The following is a 20053-nucleotide window of genomic DNA, read 5'->3' on the forward strand; positions in this document are numbered from 1 at the left end:
TCGTTTAATAAATCCCACAACTGGGTTCACAACTTACCTTTTGTTTGGTTTTGTTATATGTTTTGCAAATATACCAGGGGTGGGAAGTCCACATAAAAACACATTTTGAAAGTACACGTTATTTGGCAACATGCTTGATCAAACTAATAAAAGTAAAAATGTCTAAGAATTTTTAATGTTCCATTTGTTTTCCCCATTCTTAAAAATATATGTGTGTGTAAGCATGTGGGAAGAGCCCTATTTTAAAATCAGCACGTCAAGGTGTTTCTTATTTGTGGTCGCTGATAAAACAGAGAGCATAGCTGGTTAAAGAAGTCACCGCTCGCCACTAAAATATACAACTGCTTTTTGTGCAAACAATTCTAAGTGAACATGGTAAGTGAAAACACATTTTAAGTGAACCTCCGGCCACAAAATAAAATAATGAAAACAGGCATGTCATGACCTGTTTAATGTATTAATATAGCAAATTTTGCACAGTACATAGAACTCGATTAAAAAATGGAATGGTAACTAGATAGCAAAGTTTGTAGACAAACTTTTTTTTAAGTTGGCTGAAAAAGCCTAGCCAGAAAGTTTGAAGTAGTTTTAAAAGCTAAAAGTTTGAGGGTTTTCATTTTTAACTAATTTGAAGTAGTTTTAAAGTTTTGAAGGCAATACAATCTATCAGAAAAATAGATAGATAAGTAGATAGATAGATAAATAGATAAATAAGAAATAGTAAACTTGCATGTTGCTAGCATGATTAGCAAGTGACTAGTATGTCGCTAGCATTATTAGCAAGTTACTAGCATGTTGCTAGCGTGTTTCCAACATGATTATCATGTCGTTAGCATGTTGCTGGCATTATTAGCAAGTACCTAGCATGTTGCTAGCATGATTAGCAAGTGATTAGCATGATTAGCAAGTTACTAGCATGTTGTTAGCATGTTTCTAGCATGTTGCTACCATGATTAGCAAGTTACTAGCATGTTGCTAACATGATTAGCAAAGTGACTAGCATGTCACTAGCATGTTATTAGCATGCTTAGCAAGTGACTAGCATTTGGCTAGCATGACTAGCAAGTGACTAGCATGTCATTAGAATGATTAGCAAGTTACTAGCATGTCGTTGGCATGTTTCTAGCATGTTGCTAGCATGATTAGCAAGTTACTAACATGTTGTTAACATGATTAGCAAGTGACTAGCATGTCGCTATAATGTTGTTAGCATGATTAACAAGTAACTAGCATGTTGCTAGCAGAATTAGCAAGTGACTAGCAATGTTGCTAGCACGATTAACAAGTGACTAGCATGTTGCTAGCATGATTATCAAGTGACTAGCATGTTGCAAGCATGATTAACAAGAGACTAGCATGTTGCTAGCATGATTAGCAAGTGACTAGCTTTTTGCTAGCATGACCAACAAGTCACTAGCACGTCGTTAGTATGATGAACAAGTTACTAGCATTTTGTTAACATGTTTCTAGCATGTTGCTAGCATGATTAGCAAGTGACTAGCATGTTGTTAGCATGATTAGCAAAGTAACTGGCATGTTGTTTACCTGTTTCTAGCATGTTGCTAGCATGATTAGTAAGTAACTAGCATGTTGCTAGCATGACTAGCAAGTGACTAGCATACAATTAGCATTAGTAAGTGACTAGCCTGTCACTAGCATGATTAGCAAGTTACTAGCATGATTAGCTAGTTACTAGCATGTCGCTAGCATATTTCTAGCCTGAATAGCAAGCTACTAGCATTTTGCTAGCATGATTAGCAAGTTACTAGCATTTTGCTAGCATGATTAACAAGTTACTAGCATGTCACTAGCATGTTTCCAGCATGATTAGCAAATGACTAGCATGTTTCTAGCCTGATTAGCAAGTTACTAACATAATAAATACTGCTGCTCTGGAGTATTTTGATTTCAAGAGACTCAAGACAGCTTAAATAGACCATTAGTCTTATTGTATAAAAGTTTTCACTCCTTCAATGAAAGTCTATGGGATTTTAGGTGGTTTTGATAGTCTGGTTTACGAAAACCGTAAGCCGGATCAGTTAGAAAAGATATAGCAATCCGAGTCAGCCCAGTCTGAAGGTCTGACCCGAGTTTGGTGATTGTAGCTTTAAAAGTCTAGGAGGAGATGCATTTTAAAATTTGGTCTCAGAAGAAGAAGAAGAAGAAGTTTAAATCGGATTTCAGTAAGTGTCACTCACCCAAGCAGTTCTTCATCAACATAAATCCCCTCTCATAGCCAGGGAAACAGTCACACTGGAAACTGCCCAGAGTGTTCACACACGTGCCATGACCACAAACATCAGGAGAGATCACGCACTCGTCAATATCTGTGAAAATTCACACACTCATGTAGAGAAACACATGAAATGCTTTATCATTTTCAACTGAATGTATGCACAGATACTCAAAGGGCAGCGCAAACCTTAATCTGAAAAGAATGAAACAATGGATTTATTCAAATAAAAGAGTTTATAATATTTGATACCAGAATGCAACTCAGTGGTCTGTGATAGCACCATTATCATTTGTTAATGTCGTCATTATTTCTCTAGTCATTCTATACTGATGGAAAGGATTCGCTATTTATATCTTCACAGACAATCAGAATCACCTGTGCAGTTTTGCTCATTTGCATCCAGTGCAAAGCCACTGTCACAATGACATCTGAAGCTTCCAATTGTGTTTCGACATTTTCCATGAATACAGATGCTTTGGAAAACTTTACACTCATTGATATCTGACAAAGAGAGGATTAGATAAATGTCATTAATTAAAAATACAGTATGAACTTTATAAGAGCAGACATAACAGTGAAATCAAAATACTCCAGAGCAGCAGTATTTATTTGACCTTTATAGACAGCTCTGCCAGTGAGCATGTCCCCTTTGTTGGCAAAGCCTGGTCCTCTCGGGCACAGAGCATCAAACGGGCTTGTGCCAGGCTCAGGGCACAATTCACAATCTTTGCCCCAGGCCAAACCCACCGTACAGCAACACATGTCCATGCGGAAGCGTCCTGGTACCGGCTGCGTACACACATCTTCATCATAGGTGAGAAAACAGGCCTCTGAACGAACATCTGGGAAAAACAGCCAATGAAAGCAAATTTATTTAGTGCTATTCCTTTTTAACATTAACATGTTTAACATGTTTACTGCAGCAAAAGATCTTCAGCAGTGCTGATATCAAAATAAAGTTAGTAGTGTTTATGCTACAGTATACTGGGAATGGTTATACCTCACAAGATCAGTATGATTTCCAAAGAGCCAGATCAAAAAACATGCTTCAGCACATTTAAGCCAAAAAAGTGCTCACACAAATGAACTGACAAATCATAAGGACTTCAAACAGACACAACAATCATTAACCACTCGAAAGGAAACATCTCAGGTTACGAATGTAAGTCTTTTCCCTGAGAAGGGAACAAGACGCTGCACCACCTTGCCATACCTCATGCCATACCTGAAACGCCTGCCTTTGGACATTTAAAACCGGGTGTCGTGTGTTATATCTTCTTGCTTTATATGACATCTATTATACAGAGAGATGACTGCCGTGGTAACTCACTTTTTTGTTTACTTGAAACTCTGTCTTCTTTTCCACAACAACACGACATACAAGGGAATAAACTAGAGTGCCCTCTAGTGCACTGAAAACATTGAGTGCATACATCACATTTCCTCTCCACAGTGTTGTTCTCACTTCAGTAACAATGTTACATACACATCATGAACAAAAAGGTGCATATCTTCTCTGCTTTTTTTTTTACGTTTATATACATATAGCATGGTACAATTATATACCTGTGTAATACAATAAATATAGACAACTGTGATTAAACACTATAATAATTAAATGAACTGTGTTGCGCTTATTCTTTTAAACTAAACTCCATGAATGTTAGCCATGACTGTCAATATGTATAACAGTGTGTAACTGTAACATGCATAACAGAAATGACTTGTACCACCAAGGTGAACCTTAAAGGCTTACCCTTAAAACTGAACCTTAAAACCTTGCCAGGGGCTTAATGGTACATTGATTGAGATTGGATCGAGACTCGGAAATGATGTTTCTTCTGGCATATTGTAGGATGTTCACAAAAATCGATCAAATTTGACTAAGCCATTCGTTGGGTGAAAAGGTGCAGAATGTGTATGTGCCACTCCATTATCCTTGAGAAATGTTTGGAACTCATCTGAGGAGAACAGAGACACTTCTGGGAGTCCACAATGACTAAAAAATCCTCTCAGTATCTGAATAGACATTGTTGATTCCATTACACACACCTTGGGCTGTCTGGAGTGAGCATCCACTACTACCAAGTACATGTGTCCTTCAAAAGTCCACATGAATGCATTGCCAAGGTGACTCTGGCCTTTTCCAAGGGCCTTCGTCCTTACGACACCCAGATCTCCAGTGTGCAGCTCTGTCAGTACCCTGGATCTCAGCTTACGAGGGATGAGACAACCTTGTTGAGCAGTCAACTCATCTTTCTTGTTCACGTATGGGGCAAACACATTGTTTGAATCTGTGATTTGTGGAAAATGTCCAGTTGCCACAATCTCCATTACTTGTGAGATAGTGGGGTCAAGTCAAGTCACCTTTATTTATATAGCGCTTTTAACAATACAGATTGTGTCAAAGCAACTGTACTGCATTAATTAGGAAAATATTGTGTCAATAATGAAAAATGATAATAGTAAACATTCAATTTTCAGTTAAAGGCAGTTCATCATTGAATTCAGTGATGTCATCATCCAGCTCAGTTCAGTTTAAATAGCATCTGTGCAATCAAGTCTACGATATCGCTGGAAATGAAGTGTCCCCAACTAAGCAAGCCAGAGGCGACAGCGGCAAGGAACCAAAACTCCATCGGTGACAGAATGGAGAAAAAACCTTGGGAGAAACCAGGCTCAGACTTTGCTTCCTTACAAACATCTGAACACAACACCGGCAAGGCATCAAGATGTTTCACTCGGAGCAACTCCACAGTATCATCTTAACTTGAGGTGCAGTTGGTAGAGGTAGTCGTGATAGCCCATCTGCATTACAGTGGTGTGCACCCTCTCTATACTGGATATTGTAATCATAGGCTGCCAACATCAAAGCCCAGTGCTGCATCTGAGTCGCAATGTAAACTTGTGCCCATACAGATATTGGTAAAAATTTTCGAGTGGCTCTGTTTCAATTCGAGCATAGTTTTGCTCTACTCTGCTCAATGATGAGGCAAAGGCTATTGGGTTTTCTTGCCCATTGTAGCGTTTGGGCCAATCAGACACACAATTATTTGTTATATTCAACAAATAATCCCTAACACTCCTCACTCAACCAACAAGCCATCTATGAGGGTCTATGGAACCTTCCCCCGAAATGAAACTAACACCTCAAAAAGGCAGAACAGGCCTCTGGTTCCATGGCAACCAAAGACAACTCATCTGATAACACTGGTTTTATTGCTCAAAGGAATGCGGGCAAAGCAACTCTTACTCATTTTCCTCATATGAGAGACACATAATGCCCATAGAAATGGACTCTGCTCTAATTAATTAATAGACAAACCTTTCTATGACCATCCCATCATGCATATCCCTAGGTCACTGTGTATATTACTACTGTTCTTGTATATTGTCTTTTGTATTGTATACTGTTTTATGCATGCTTATGAAATAAACCTTAGTTAATATGACCTCACCTATAGCATGTTTGGTATTTCATGATCTAAATGAGAGTATATATTATATGTTGATACCTATGTAACATATTAGTGTTCTAATAATCTCTAATAGTTTTGCATCAGCACCCAATCCAGTTACATATGCAAAATACCATGCTCGAAGACAAAGAGTCGTACATTTTCTCTCCAAATATTCAAGACACCATTGGCTCTTTGATCCCCCAGAGGTGAGACCTCCACAGAAGTTAAAAGGCCTCACATCAGTGTCACGCCTCTCAGTCTCTTGTCTCTCTCTCTCTCGTCTCTCATTCACCTTCCCGTCTTCCAGGACCGGTGCAGCCGTGCCTGGCATGCCTCGACACTTTCCATCTGGGAGGAAACTCTCCCAATCACCACTGAGCCAGAAGAACATCTTTGGAGTTCATCACTCTTCAATCCTCATTGCCAATATGTTATATCTTCTTGCTTTATATAACATGAATGATAAGCAGAGATGATTGCTGTTAACTCACTTTATTTGTTTCCTGGAAACTCTTTCTTCTTTTTCACAACAACACAAGGCCTTAGAATACTGGTGCAGTGGTGTTCCCATAGGACAGGGGTCTGCAACCTTTGCGACCAAAAGAGCCATTTTGGCCCTTCTCCCACTAAATAAAATTTGCCTGGAGCCGCAAAATATATTTGACCTTTAAATGAATAAAACACATTTTGTTGTTTTAATAAGATTTATGCAGATGTAAGGTAGTTGCCTAGTTGCACCACTAGGTGGCACTAGTGTGATTTCTGTTGTATTTGAATGTTCGTAATTTATACCTTTTTGTCCCTGGCAAGAGTGTTTGCCTGGCAATGGTAGAGTGGCGTCGCGTTGTTGCGCGCGCTGCTTTAGTTAGACTTTCGCTTTTACCTGTGAACTCTTCTTTTGGCTTTTCCTTGAATTGAAATGAATGATTACTTTGTCAAGTTTTGTGTCAACATTAAATCTCGGTTCCTGTTCATTTCACAATAAAGAACCCGCGGTTGATACCTCATTATTTCCACAATACTCTACAAGAATAAAAAAAGAAAAAGAAAAGCAGAATCCAGAAGAGGCACGGGAAAATAGATCATGGACCAGAGACATCATAGTTATGGGTATAAGTCTTTATCAGCCATGTCAGCCAGTTCAATTTCAAGATCGGGTTGCTTACTCCTGTGAATGCGGACATATTTAGTGTCCAGGGGAGTGACAGGGAAGAATAATGTGCTTTTTTCTTGTGCATTTTGCATTTTGCTGATTGCGCGGTGTAAATACTCACAATTGATGTGATTATGTTCTTCTTTGATCTTTTTCAGGGAGGGGAAATGAGAGAGCGTGACTCTCTGTATATCTCTGGCGACCACTGCCATCTTGCACTCAAATGCCAAAACATCCTCCAGCATCTGCACGGCTGTCCCTGGAGACGTGTGCTGTCATATCCACCATAAAGTGCAACTTTTCTTATCAATCGGCATCTTCCAGGTCGGGATAGGTGAGGCCTTTGCTTTCTAGGAAGTTTTTCACATGTTCCAGACAAGCAACAAACCGTTTCAGCACCTCTCCTCTGGACAGCCACCGGACTTTGTTATGCAGCAAAAGATCTGAATATGTGCTGTCAACTTCATATAACAGTGAACAGAACTGTCGGGGATTTAACCCTTTTGCCATTATTTTGTTCACTATCTGGATAACAAGGTCCATCACTTCCATACATTCGGGGGGAAATGTTTGAGCACACAGTGCTTCTTGGTACAAAATGCAGTGAAATGTACGCAGCTTTCAACCCAGTGATTTCTGAAGTAAAGTCACAAACCCTTTCTGTGCTCCTCTCATGCTTGGTGCACCATCAGTCGCCACGGACACCAGGTGGGTGGTGTTTATTTCTTTGGCTTTCAAACAATTCAGCACAGCCTCACAGATGTCCTCCCCTCGCATTTGGCCTTTTAGTGGTATCAACTCGATGACTTCTTCCTGCGGCCCATCGGAATTCATATACCTACATAACAGCACTGTCTGCTCGATGTCGCTAACATCACCTGACTCATCACAGGCGATTGAGTATGCTGGAGCTGAATTGATGTCCTTAATTTGCTGGTTGGTGATGTTTGCTGCTAATTTAATGGCCCTGTCCTTGACGGTTTTCGCAGACAGAGGCACATCTCTAATTTTCTGAACAATTTCATGTTTATTTTTGAAGTCAGAGAATAGATGCTCTGATATTTTAATGAATGATTCTTTCATATATTCTCCGTCTTTGAACGGTTTTCCGCGCTTTATTATCTCCTGAGTTGCCACAAAACTAGCAACTGTTGTTGAGTTTGAAGACTTTATCCACTGGGTGAAGTTATGTTTGCTCTGCTCAACTTTCTGCAGCAGTTCTGAAATGGCTCTCTGTTCATCTCCAGGTGGGTATGTCTCAGCAAATGCTGTGTTTTTTTTTAGCCAATTTCTCACCACATATCAAACATGCCGGCAGGCCAGCATCGTTGGCAGTGAAAGCGAATAAATCTGTCCACGCAGAATTAAACTCGCTGTTTTCAGACGAGATTTTTCTTTTTTTAGACTTATCCATAGTTAGCTTACGAGAGCAGGGGTCTGGACCTCAATATCAGCTACTCGCACGGGAATTAGACAGGAAGTGTCGTATGTTTGATTGATAAAATATTAAAACTTTATTTTCAGTGTCACATCTGTTACCTCAAATGCCAACAATGTGTAGCAAAGATAAAATAAATATAAAAATATTTTTTTTATTTCCATGTCATTTTGTCAAGGCTGCAGTGAGCCACAGCAGGGGGGCTGAAGAGCTGCATGCGGCTCCAGAGCCACGGGTTGCCAACCCCTGCCATAGCATTGTAATGTGGGGTTTGGGTTTTGTTTTTGTTTCATGTTCATGTTCATGTCCATGTCTTTTATTTTGTAATTGTTTCACCCTGTTAGTGTCATGCTTCCCTTGCCCACATGTATCTCTGCCTTGTGTATGTGTCATGTTCTGGTTGGTAGTCTTAGTCATGTGTCTTGTTTCCCATTGGTTTGTTCTTGTCATGTGACCCTCATTGTTTGGTATAAGTAGCCCACCTGTTGCCATTGTCTCGGGTCGTGTATTGAAGTTGTAACCCGCTGTCGGTGAGTCTAGTCTGTTTGTGCCTCGTCAGATCTGTTCATGCCTAGTCAAGTCTGTTCATGCCTCGTCAAGTCTGTGTATCTTGTTTGGATTATGTTCGGATGTTTGGATCACTGTAAATAAAACTGCACTTGGGTTCTCACTACGCTTGCCTTCAGTGGACTGATTCGTTACAAGCATCTACGCCAGAATGCATCGTTATCGTCCCTTATCGGAGAACCCTTATCAGAGCTTACATACATAACATGATACATTTTTATGCTTGTTTTCTCAACATTGCATATTTAACACATTTCAAACACATTTTAATTATTTGAATTATCACTCAGTGAGTCATTTAATCTTGTATTATATGTCTTTGGAAGGCTTTACACAGTATAATGTTTAATGCACAACATGCTGTATTTTCTTCTCTTTTTTTTTGGATTTCTAAATCAGTATGGTACAAATTAATAAAAAAAAAAAATCAATTGGTATGTGATAAACAAGTAAGGTCAAAAGTAATCTAAAAGCAATCAAAAAGTACTCACAATACATTATCTATAATATGTAACGTAAAAAAAGTTTTTGTCATGTAATTTGTAATAAATAACATACTATACATTGTAAGTAATCTATCCAGCACTGATTATGTGCTACTAACAATAATAAAGTCTGATTTAGTAATAGTGGCTATGGTGAGGGTGAATGCGCTATGACACAGATCTGAAGACAGCTGATACTCCAGTGAGACTCACCCACACAGACACGTCCAGTGACATCCAGTGTGAGACTCTCTGGACACTGACATTTAAAAGAACCTCTAGTGTTCACACAGTGTCCATTATGACACACACCGGGGAACACCTCACACTCATTCACATCTACACAAAGAGAGAGAGAGAGAGGGGGAGAGAGGGAGAAAGTGTATTTTAATTAACTAGGTGAAATTAAGTCAAAATCAGATAATCTACAGTTTATGTGTCTCTCACTTTAATATGACACAAAATGTCACCTTCACACGAAGCCCCTCTTGGCCGAGCGAATCCTCGTTGACATACAGGATCTGTGTACATAAATAATCGCTGAAATATTATTTGAGTCTATAACCAAAACACAACATCAAATAAATTGAATATCAAATTTTTTAAATAAATATCAAAATATTTTTTAGCATACAGTATAATAAACTAATAAGGCTGCAATTCAAATATAATAAAAGTTTCATGCAGGGGCTGAATAAAGGTGAAAATAAAAGAACTGGCTCTTTCTGCATACAGTTTCCTTTAATCAAAATAAGGCACACACTACGTCACTTCTAGGAACCAAAACATGATAAACTGAGCAACCACTGAAATGATGAGATCTGACCAAGAACAACTAAGAATGAGGGCTATATATACATAGAGAATCACTAGGGACTAAACAAGGTAATGAACTAGACACAGATGTGACACATGAGGGCAAATAAAAAACTATGGTAATATATTAACAAAGACAGGAAACTGAACCGGGAACAGTGCAAAACTAACAAGAGGCAGCAGGGCAGGATCGATTGCAGAGATTTTAGGCAGAGCATAGGGAGGAGTCTAATGGGAGTTTTTCCCTTTTGGGTTTCCCCCACTATGTTGCTTTCATGTCAGTTCAGGAAGCTCTCTGTGACTGCTTCCAATCTGACCGATTAATGTGACTAAATGTGATTAAATGTGTCTATAATTCTGAGGAATTAGATGCACAAAGAGCTAAGGCAAGATAATGGAGGAATTTATATTCGGCTCATATATTCTCTCCAATGTAGTCGAATTATTCGCATGAGGAGAGACTGTGTAAGTCTCATACCCCAGTTGAAGAGCTGCTTGCAAGCTATCTCTCCCCTGGCACTGCATCCTCTTTGAAGGCTCCCTCCTTGCCAATGGTTGGCTCTTGAGGAAGCTGAATGCGCTCACTGTGATTAGTAATGGTGAGGGAGATCCCCTCTGGCTTGACTTTTTTCTTGTGGGATGAAAGTCAGGTGTTTGCACCTCACGGTTTGAGCTTTGTGTCTGTTGAACCTTTCCACCTTGTGGCACATGGCAGGGCATATTCGAAGCAAAACAGGCCTGTGTGGCTCTACAAACCACAAAATTTCCACCACCTTGAAAGGAAAAGGGAAAAGGACGTGACGTGTGGCCAAGTATGGTGTTCCATGCTTGGAATTTGTGCTCTGCATTTCATCCATCCAAGTGCACACACACAGCAGTGATTAGTGAACACACACACACACACACACACACACACACACACACTGTCCGTGGGCAGCCATTTTTTGCTGTGGTGCCCAGGTAGCAGTTGGGGGTTCGGTGCTTTGCTCAAGGCTCTCACCTCAGTCGTGGTATTGAGGATGGAAGAGAGCGCTGGTTATTCACTCTAACCTTAACCTAACCATAACCCTATTCGGCAAGGCATATTCGAAGCAAGACAGGCCTGTGTGGCTCTACAAACCATAACATTTCCACTCAGCAACGCTACCAGCGGCAGTGCACGGTCAGTGTACCTGTCATTCTTTGGTTGCTACAGTTGCCACAGTGGGCATCTTTACCAAGGAGAAAGGGAACAATCTTTCTCCTCATTGCTTTGATCTCACAATCTGACCTCTTTGGTCCTCTTTAAGTCTGGTACAGAGCTGGGGTCTCAGTCTGCAGCTTTCAGGAGATATATCCCTCTCTGGGGGGACGTGAGGGCTGATGGTTACCTCCTTAGGGTTCACGCAAGGTGAACAGAGTTGTGTAGGGCAGTATAGATTCCCTCTACTTCATTTCTCTTCCTCCCCAACAACTGCTGGGTTTTGAAGTAGGGATGTTTGCTCCCCTTTGGATGAGTGCTCTACTATAGCCCTGGTTCAACAATGCTAATAAGTAGAGGAAGTTTGCCTGCAGGACCATCCCTCCTAAAAGAAAATGACAAAAAATGCCTTGGCTCAAGACAGGGTATGAGATGCTCTCCCCCAACTACACTGGGGTCTTTAAGTAGGGCCTATGCTCCCCTGCAGCTTCCTAAAGATTTAGGCTACATGTCCACCAAAGCTGAAAATAAAACAAAAACGCTGTGCTCTCAAGCGCTCATAGCTGGGCGTTTTCAGCAGAGCGCCTGGAGTTTGCAGCTGGCTAAAAACGCCCAGCTGTGAGCGCTTGAGAGTGCAGTTTTTATACCGCTTTGACATGGTTCACATGGGCTTCCCCAGGCCGCTCCCAGCGTCGCACAGCACTGAGACCTCAGTGTAGCTCCGTTAATGTTCACTTCACAGCGGCCATCCTGAAGGGTTACCCAGCACGAGCCCTTCAGACTGTCTGTTGGGAAAAAAAAAACTCCATGAGCTTGTTTTAAAAATATTTTCCAGCATAAGTGTGAATCATGAAGTTAAAATAAACATCATTTACCAATACATAAAAGTCCAGTGGAGTCCAGTTCACTTCCTAGTGGGCACTCACAGGAGAAAGAGCCTGCATTGTTCTTACAGACTCCATTAACACACGGGCTGCTCACACACTCATTCACATCTGGAGAACAGAGCACTGAACGGTCATATGATCTGACTGCCTTGAGAACTGATTAAATATAAAGATATGTACGCTACAGTTCAAACATTTGGAATCATTAGGATTTTTCATATTTTTGTAAGTCTCTTCTGTGCACCAAGGCAGCATTAATTTGATCTAAAACACAGTAAAAACAATAATATTGTGAGATATTATTACAATTTCAAATAGCTGAATATTTTGTAAAATGTAATTTACTCCTGTGATCAAAGCTGGATTTTTTTAAGAAATTTAAACTTTTCAGCAAGGATGCACTAAATTTATCAAAAGTGACATTTGATCAAAAGTGAAAGACATTTAAAATGTTACAAAAGATTTCTACTACAAATAAAGTTATATTCACCATTCAAACTGCAAAAATTGTTGTCAACATTGATAATCAGAAATGTTTCTTGAGCAGCAAATCAGCATATTAGATCATGTGACACTGAAGACTGGAGTAATGATGCTGAAAATTCAGCTTTGATCACAGAAATAAATTACAGTCTAACAGATATTCACATAGAACAGTGGTTCCCAAACTGGGGTAAGAGTACCCGCGGGGGCACGCCAGGTGACAGGTGGGGTATGCAAACAAAATGCTGAAATGTACTGTTAGTTTAATTATACCACACCTAACATTCAACCAGACACGTATTTCTTACAGGCTAAATATAAAGACGTGCCTCCTTTAGTGTGCACAGAGCAAAATTGTAGCCAGGTAGTGCCAGAAAAGGTCAAATTCATGACATCCAATCAAATTACCCCATCTTTTGCAGTTAAAAACTATGCGTCCACTCAAGTGTCATGTGTAAGTGCATGTCTTTTGTAATTCGAATGCACGTGGGTTGGAACGAAGCAGCAACTGTTTGTCAAATTAAAATGGATAAGTGGCTGGAAACATTTAGGCCTGCAGCCACAGAAAGAAAATCAACTCCCAGCAGCTCGGATGATCCACAGTCCTCTGACTGCACCCTCCCTCCAACAGCACTTCAGCTGCAGGTGTTACTCCAACCCCTGCTACTCTTAACACCGATACAGACAGTGATTCATCGGAAGTTACAGCGCCAACTCAGGTTCAGCAATTCATAGAAAGACCATCAAAAAGGCATAAATATGATGAGAAATACATTTGGCAGTGAAGAAAATCCCAAACCACAGTGCGTTATATGTGCAAAAGTACTCACTCATAACTGCATGAAGCCAGCATTTTTACACAGACATTTAGAAACAAAGCATGCTACTTTAAAAAAATAAACCACAAGAGTTTTTCGAAAGGCAATTAAGACACCTCGGGAGTAGCAAAGCCCTTATAACAGCATCAGAAAACCTTACTAGGAATAGTCTGCAAGCATCCTACATGGTGAGCTACAGAGTGGCTAAGATGGGCAAATCACATACTACTGTGGAGAACTTAATTCTTCCTGCTACAGCTGATATTGCAGGTGTTATGCTTGGGGGAAAAAATACAGAAGATGCCGTCATCAGACAACACCGTTTCACGTCGCATCGCTGATATGACAGAAGACGTTTTAAAACAACTATTGCTTCGCATAAATTCCAGCAAATTCTTTTACAAATCAATGAATCAACTGATGTAGCTGATTTGGCTCAGCTACTGGCATATGTCTGGTATATTTATGATGGTTCAGTTATGGAAGATATGCTTTTTTGCAGACAGTTGGAAGGAGATTTTCCAACTTTTAGATGGCTTTGTAACATCACATGGACTTCAGTGGACAAAATGTGGGCAACTGTACTGATAGAGCAAAAGCCATGGCAAGGAAGCAGAGTGGACTGGTAACACGCGAGCATCGACAGAGACGCGCTGGCCACCAAAGGAATGCCTGACCGTCTTAAGGAAGTTTTGCAAGATACTCTGAGAATTGTAAACCTTGTTAAAGCAAGGCGTTTGAATTCTCGTTTGTTTTCTGCATTGTGCAATGAAATGGGCAGTGACCACATCACACTGTTACTCCATACTGATGTGCCATGCCTGTCCAGGGGAAAGATACTGACATTATTGTTTGAATTGAGGGATGAACTTAAAGCTTTTTTATCGACCATCGCTTTGAATTGTGTAACCGCTTACACGACGAAGAGTGGCTCACGATACTGGCCTATCTGGGTGATGTTTTTCCCATCAGAATGAGCTGAACCTCGGATTGCAGGGAATTTCCATCACCATATTTAATGTGCAGACAAAATTGAGGCCATGATCAGAATGTTTGCTCTCTGGACTAATAGCATTAACAAGAACAACACAGAAGCCCTTTTGTCATTGCATGATTTTTTTTCTAGCAAACAATCTCAACTGTACTAACAGCGTTAAATGAGACATAATGAAACACATTGTAGGAGACATCTTGAAGCGCTACCTGCTGAAAGGACCATGTGAAGTAATCCCAGAATTATTCTCAATAGCTACTTAGAAAAGTTTTAGAATTTTATCATATGTTAATGTAAAAAAAAATGTTTTTTTAATTGTATTTGTTATATTTGTATTTTTTAATTGTTTGCCTTGAAAATAGCCTAAGATGCTGACCTAGCATTAAATAAAAATATACTACAACTCAATAGCTTCTTATTCTCCCCTCTCTCTATACCTCCCTATCTCACTCTCTCTCTACCTCCCTCTGTACCACCCTCTCTCTCCACCTCCCTCTCCCCCTTCCCTCCCTCCCATCCTCAACACTCCTCAAAAACCCCACTCAAAAAACATCCTTTCATCCCAACATCCATTCTTCCACCCCTCCTTCAGTCGTTTTACAGCAATACGGCTCTCGTGCTTCCTAATAATTCTCAATAGCTACTTCTGCAGTCCAGAAGTCCTACCTCACGCGGTGCAGTCTGGACTCTTTCAACCTCCAATTCTATTTCCAACTGGTCTAGATTTTTTCACCTACCTCCATCAATACCCTTTCAACCTGACATCTACAGCCCATATACTTAGCCAGCTACACCACCTACTCGGCCAGCTTCAGTAGCTCATCGCCCTCCTCTCATCTCAGCAGTTCTATACTCAAAAAATATAGCCGCAGGTTGTCTACAGCAGTTCAACTAGGAGACATACTGGGGCACTCTCGACTCTGAACTCTACTGTCTATAATTCGCAGCTCAAACATCCCTTCACGCTAACTTTGCAGAGCCCCTCCCATCTATCTTCAGCACGCTCAATTATCGCCCTCCTTCAACCTCAACCATCCTTCTCACACAAAACTACAGTTTCAACCGCTTATCCACTGCAGCTCTGCCTCCTTCAGTTATTCCTAAGCGCCATCAAACTCATTTATCTAGCAAGCCATGGAGCTCGGCTCACCAAAGCTGATACCACCAATGACTTCAAGTCTTGTCTATCCATCCAGATTTCTAGCGATCCTTCGGAATCTTCTGGAAAGGTCCCTATTACTTCGCTGTACGCCTCACTTTCAGCTGCAGAAGCAGACCTAGGAATTTCGACTTTCTCTCCGAAGCACTATTCTGGATTTCACCAACAACCACACACTCCCTTACGTCCTTCACCTTATGGATGACTTCCAAAAATAACACCTCAATCGCACCACCGCAATCAGGATTTCCACACTAATCAAGGTTTTCACCAAACTCAGCGTTCCATTTTCAAAGCAGAAAACATCAGGACCTCATACCACCAACGAGTTTTAGGCCATGTCCACACGTGCATGGGTGTTTTTATAAATGGAGTTTTTCCTTCTTCCGTTTTTAAAACAATGGTGCAGGCTCCGACGTCACAAGCCAAAAACTCCGGTTTTGCTATCTACACGATAACACTGTGTAGACCTGTGTCCTGTTAATTTAGTCATTAGTCCCTCTCTTGCTTTTGCATAAGTACTCCCCGTTTCGGTTCAGTCCTGGACGGTTATTGTTTTGTCTATGATGTTTGATGTTGTTATGCTTGTGTTTGGATGTACCCCTCTTCAGAATTCTCAGTAAAGTCCTTATTGGATTATTCTTTTTCGTTGTGTGCTTTGTATTGCACCAGCACCCGTGACAAACATAGTGTAACTGTAATTCAATGCTGCAACAAAGACTACATGATGCCTTTAAAAGCAACAGGTGGACAAATGATGAACATTCAGTTAAATAGCAGCTTGTTTAGTGATAGTATGTGAGCACACAGCCAGACCCACCTGAGCGGCAGAGATGCTAAGATGCTTTATCTTGCTGTGTTGCGGGAGTGCAGCAGGCGCAAGTACTGAAAACACGTAATGGAGTTTAATTTATATGGACTCTGAATGAGTCAGGTGGAATGGATTTGAGGAAGCAGCAGCGTGGAAGTCAAGGCTGTAGCTAAAACACGGAATGGAGTTTAATTTATAAGGGCATTCCTCAAGTGGAACGGATTTGACTGACCGTGCTCTGAAAAGTGAACAGACATATGCACTGAATGACGGTAAAAGTGGGTGTGGGGTGGGTCCAGTTGCATTGGTCTTAAAAAGTGGTTGGGTCTTTTCCCACCCACATACAATGGTTCTGATGCCCATGGATGTAACTGACCATCACACGTCTCTGTGTCGTGTCTCAAGGTGTATCCAGCCGGGCAGGTGCAGCTGTAGCTGCCAGGAACATTCCGGCACAGGCCGTTATCACAGAGAAGACTGTTTACTACACATTCATCGATATCTGTAAACAGAGAGGATGCTGGGTCATGAAAACCATCAGATAACATCTGACTTATATACTTCCACATCATACATCTAAAAATCCATGGATTATTTGTATTTTTTTTACACAATGTACTGCAATGTTCTTTCAGAAAAAAAATGTACAAATTAAAAAACAACAACAACACATATTTACCAGTCAAATATGTACCTCATGGACATTAAATTACAAGCAATACACTGTATTAACACAAGAATGTCTTCTGCACACACACTGAACTGTCACAGCTCAGAGAGGCTGTTAGTAGTCTGATACTTATCCGTGCATATTACAGGTCAACTGACCCAGACAGTTTCTGCCAGTCTGGTCACTTTCATAGCCACTGTTACAGACGCAGCGGAAACTTCCTCTGAGATTCTCACACACTCCATTAGAGCAGATATCAGGATCCAGAGCACACTCATTAATGTCTGTCTCACAAGAAAATACAAACTGTTATAAAGATTAAAACCTGCTTAAGGGAAAAAGACATTTTCATAATGTGAGAAATAGAGTCTGTCCTGTATTGGAGGAGAGTTGAACTGGATGATGACATCACTGAATCATCAATGAACTGACTTTATCTGGAAAATGTCGCTGTTATTGTCTTCTTGCATTATTTACAATCTATTCCTGTTTGACTCTGTAAAGCTGCTTTGACACAATCAGTATTGTATAAAGCGCTATACAAATAAAGGTCACGTGACTTGACCTGTAGTGAACATACAGTGTTACATGATGTTATGACAACATATTGAATGCAGCATTGCAATTTGAATGAACAAAACAGATTCATTAGTGTAATTTTGTAATAAGGCTGGAATACACTACATGGCCTTTACATTTTGAACAGATTTAACACTTGCTAACAGAGCACACACACAGACTTTCAAGTCATTCCAAACTCAACAAACTCAAGGAGAAACATGCCTCATTGCTTTGACTGGATGGCAGTGCTATTTGCAGTACACTGGGATACTATTGTAGTTTTTATTAATATTTTGAATTTTTTATTTTAATTTTAATTTCAATTAATTATTTAGTAATTGCCATTTAATTTGTCTATAGTTTTTTTTGTTTTAATTTTATTGAGACAATGCCCAGATTTACCTAGCCTTTATCAGCTAATGACTGCAGCCCTATTGACTCGCTCTGCCAATGCTTTGATGAAATTAACAGCTTGATGTGCCGAAACTTTCATCAGTTAAACAAAGAGAAAACTGAAGTGATGAATGTTTTCCCTCGAGACCACATCAAGGACTTTCTAGACATTTCATATCACTCTAATCTCCCGGACTTTGCTGTCATTGATTTTTTTTCTGTTTTGAACTGAATGAACCGTTAAAATCAAAACTCATTTGAGATGGTCCTCGAGGGTCGCTCTGTACATTTTTGGATTATGCACTTTTGTTAATTGGTTCCCCGTTCACTGTGGGATAAATGGAGGACTCTAAAATCTAAATTCTAAAGAATCTTTTGAGTGGGGGCCAACACTCTCAAGCTCTGGCGGCTGTGCAGCTTGGCCCATCTTGTATTACTAGCCTGGTTATCTCAAGCCCAATACTCTCAGCACTCCCAAGCCCAATGGCTGCCACACCAGAGCATCTTCATGTTGCGGATGCCACTCCAGAGACTCGTCCCATCATGACTGACATTCCATAGTCTCGTCATGAAATGGCCGCAACTCCAGAGTTTCTTTTCATCATGGCTGCCAGCCCAGAGACTCCAGTCATCATGGATGTCATTCTACAGTCTTCAGCCGTCATGGATGCCACTCCTGTGTTCCCGGTCATTGTGAATGTTGCATTTGAAGACATGCTTTGCCGGCTCTGCCCTGATGGTCTTATGCTTTGCCGGCTCCGCTCTGATGGTCTTCTGCTTTGCTGGCTCTGCCCTGGCTTCCTGTTCTGCCGACTCTGCCTCAGTCTCCAGGTCCTCCACCTCCACATGGACCTGGCCCTCCATCCACCTCCACCTCCACCTCCACTCCACCACCCTCCTGGACTGTGTTTGTGGAGCATTTGGAAGCTGCTCCTACAAGGGGGGGGGTTCTGTTATGAATCCATTCCCTGTCATTCCTCCCGCTCACCACCAGAGGTCTCTATTTCCGTATCCTGCCAGACTCCATTTCCCACAATCCCTGCTTTAGGAACTGATTACTGTCAAACCTGTTACCAATACGTGGGACTATATAACTGCACACACACACTTTGCGGAGTCTTGTTTTGCTACTTCGGACATTACTGATCATTTATCCCTGTTTCACCTTGCCTTGCTTTGTTCCTTGCCTTGCCTGTGTTTTTTGACTTTGGACTGTTTGCCTGGTTTTTGATCATTTGCCACCTGCCCTGACCAGTGCCTGTTATCTGGATTACTCGTTTGTCTTGCCCTTGGCCATTATTGTTTGCTGGTGTTTGACCCTGCATGTTTAAACCACGCTCTTTCATTTATTTTAAACTGCTATTACTCGTTTATAAATAACTCAATGGCCTAGGACCTCAATACATTGCGGATATGCTCACTGAATATAAGCCTAACAGACCACTCAGATCATTAGGATCAAGTCAGTTAGAAATACCAAGGTTTCACTCAAAATAAGGGGAGTCTGCTTTCAGCTATTATGCCACCCGCAGCTAGAACCAGCTTCCAGAAGAGATCAGATGTGCTAAATCAGTAGCCATATTTAAATCTAGACTCAAAACTCATCTGTTTAGCTGTACATTTATTGAATGAGCACAGTGCTACGTCCAAACTGATTGCACTGCTTTTTATTTATGCATCCTTTTCTTTTCTTCTTCAATGTTTTAATACATTTTAAATCGTTTGAATTTTTTATTCTTTGCTTTTATTGTGATTCTTATTTCTTATGCATGCTATTTGTATTTCTAATGCATTTATGTTATGATTATTTTAAAATATAAAGCACTTTGAATTACGATTGTGTATGAAATGTGCTACATAAATCAAATGAAAATAAGCAATGCTGCCTTGGCAACTAGCTGATTATATATATATATATATATATATATATATATGTGTGTG

The 20053-nt window shown here is 40.5% G+C and overlaps 1 protein-coding gene across 1 annotated transcript in view; it reads right to left on the reverse strand.

The window, feature by feature from the left end:
• The window catches only part of fbn2a (fibrillin 2a), a 138544-nt gene that overhangs the window by 87205 nt on the left and 31286 nt on the right, over nucleotides 1–20053 (reverse strand). The window contains 9 exon segments of the mRNA XM_016462171.1: nucleotides 2199–2327; nucleotides 2612–2737; nucleotides 2851–3078; nucleotides 9554–9679; nucleotides 9811–9861; nucleotides 11984–12121; nucleotides 12212–12331; nucleotides 16865–16990; nucleotides 17317–17442. Of these exon segments, the coding sequence (XP_016317657.1) occupies nucleotides 2199–2327; nucleotides 2612–2737; nucleotides 2851–3078; nucleotides 9554–9679; nucleotides 9811–9861; nucleotides 11984–12121; nucleotides 12212–12331; nucleotides 16865–16990; nucleotides 17317–17442 (1170 nt within the window).

This window comes from Sinocyclocheilus anshuiensis, unplaced genomic scaffold (assembly GCF_001515605.1).
Source record: "Sinocyclocheilus anshuiensis isolate Anshui unplaced genomic scaffold, SAMN03320099.WGS_v1.1 scaffold889, whole genome shotgun sequence".
NCBI lineage: Eukaryota > Metazoa > Chordata > Actinopteri > Cypriniformes > Cyprinidae > Sinocyclocheilus > Sinocyclocheilus anshuiensis.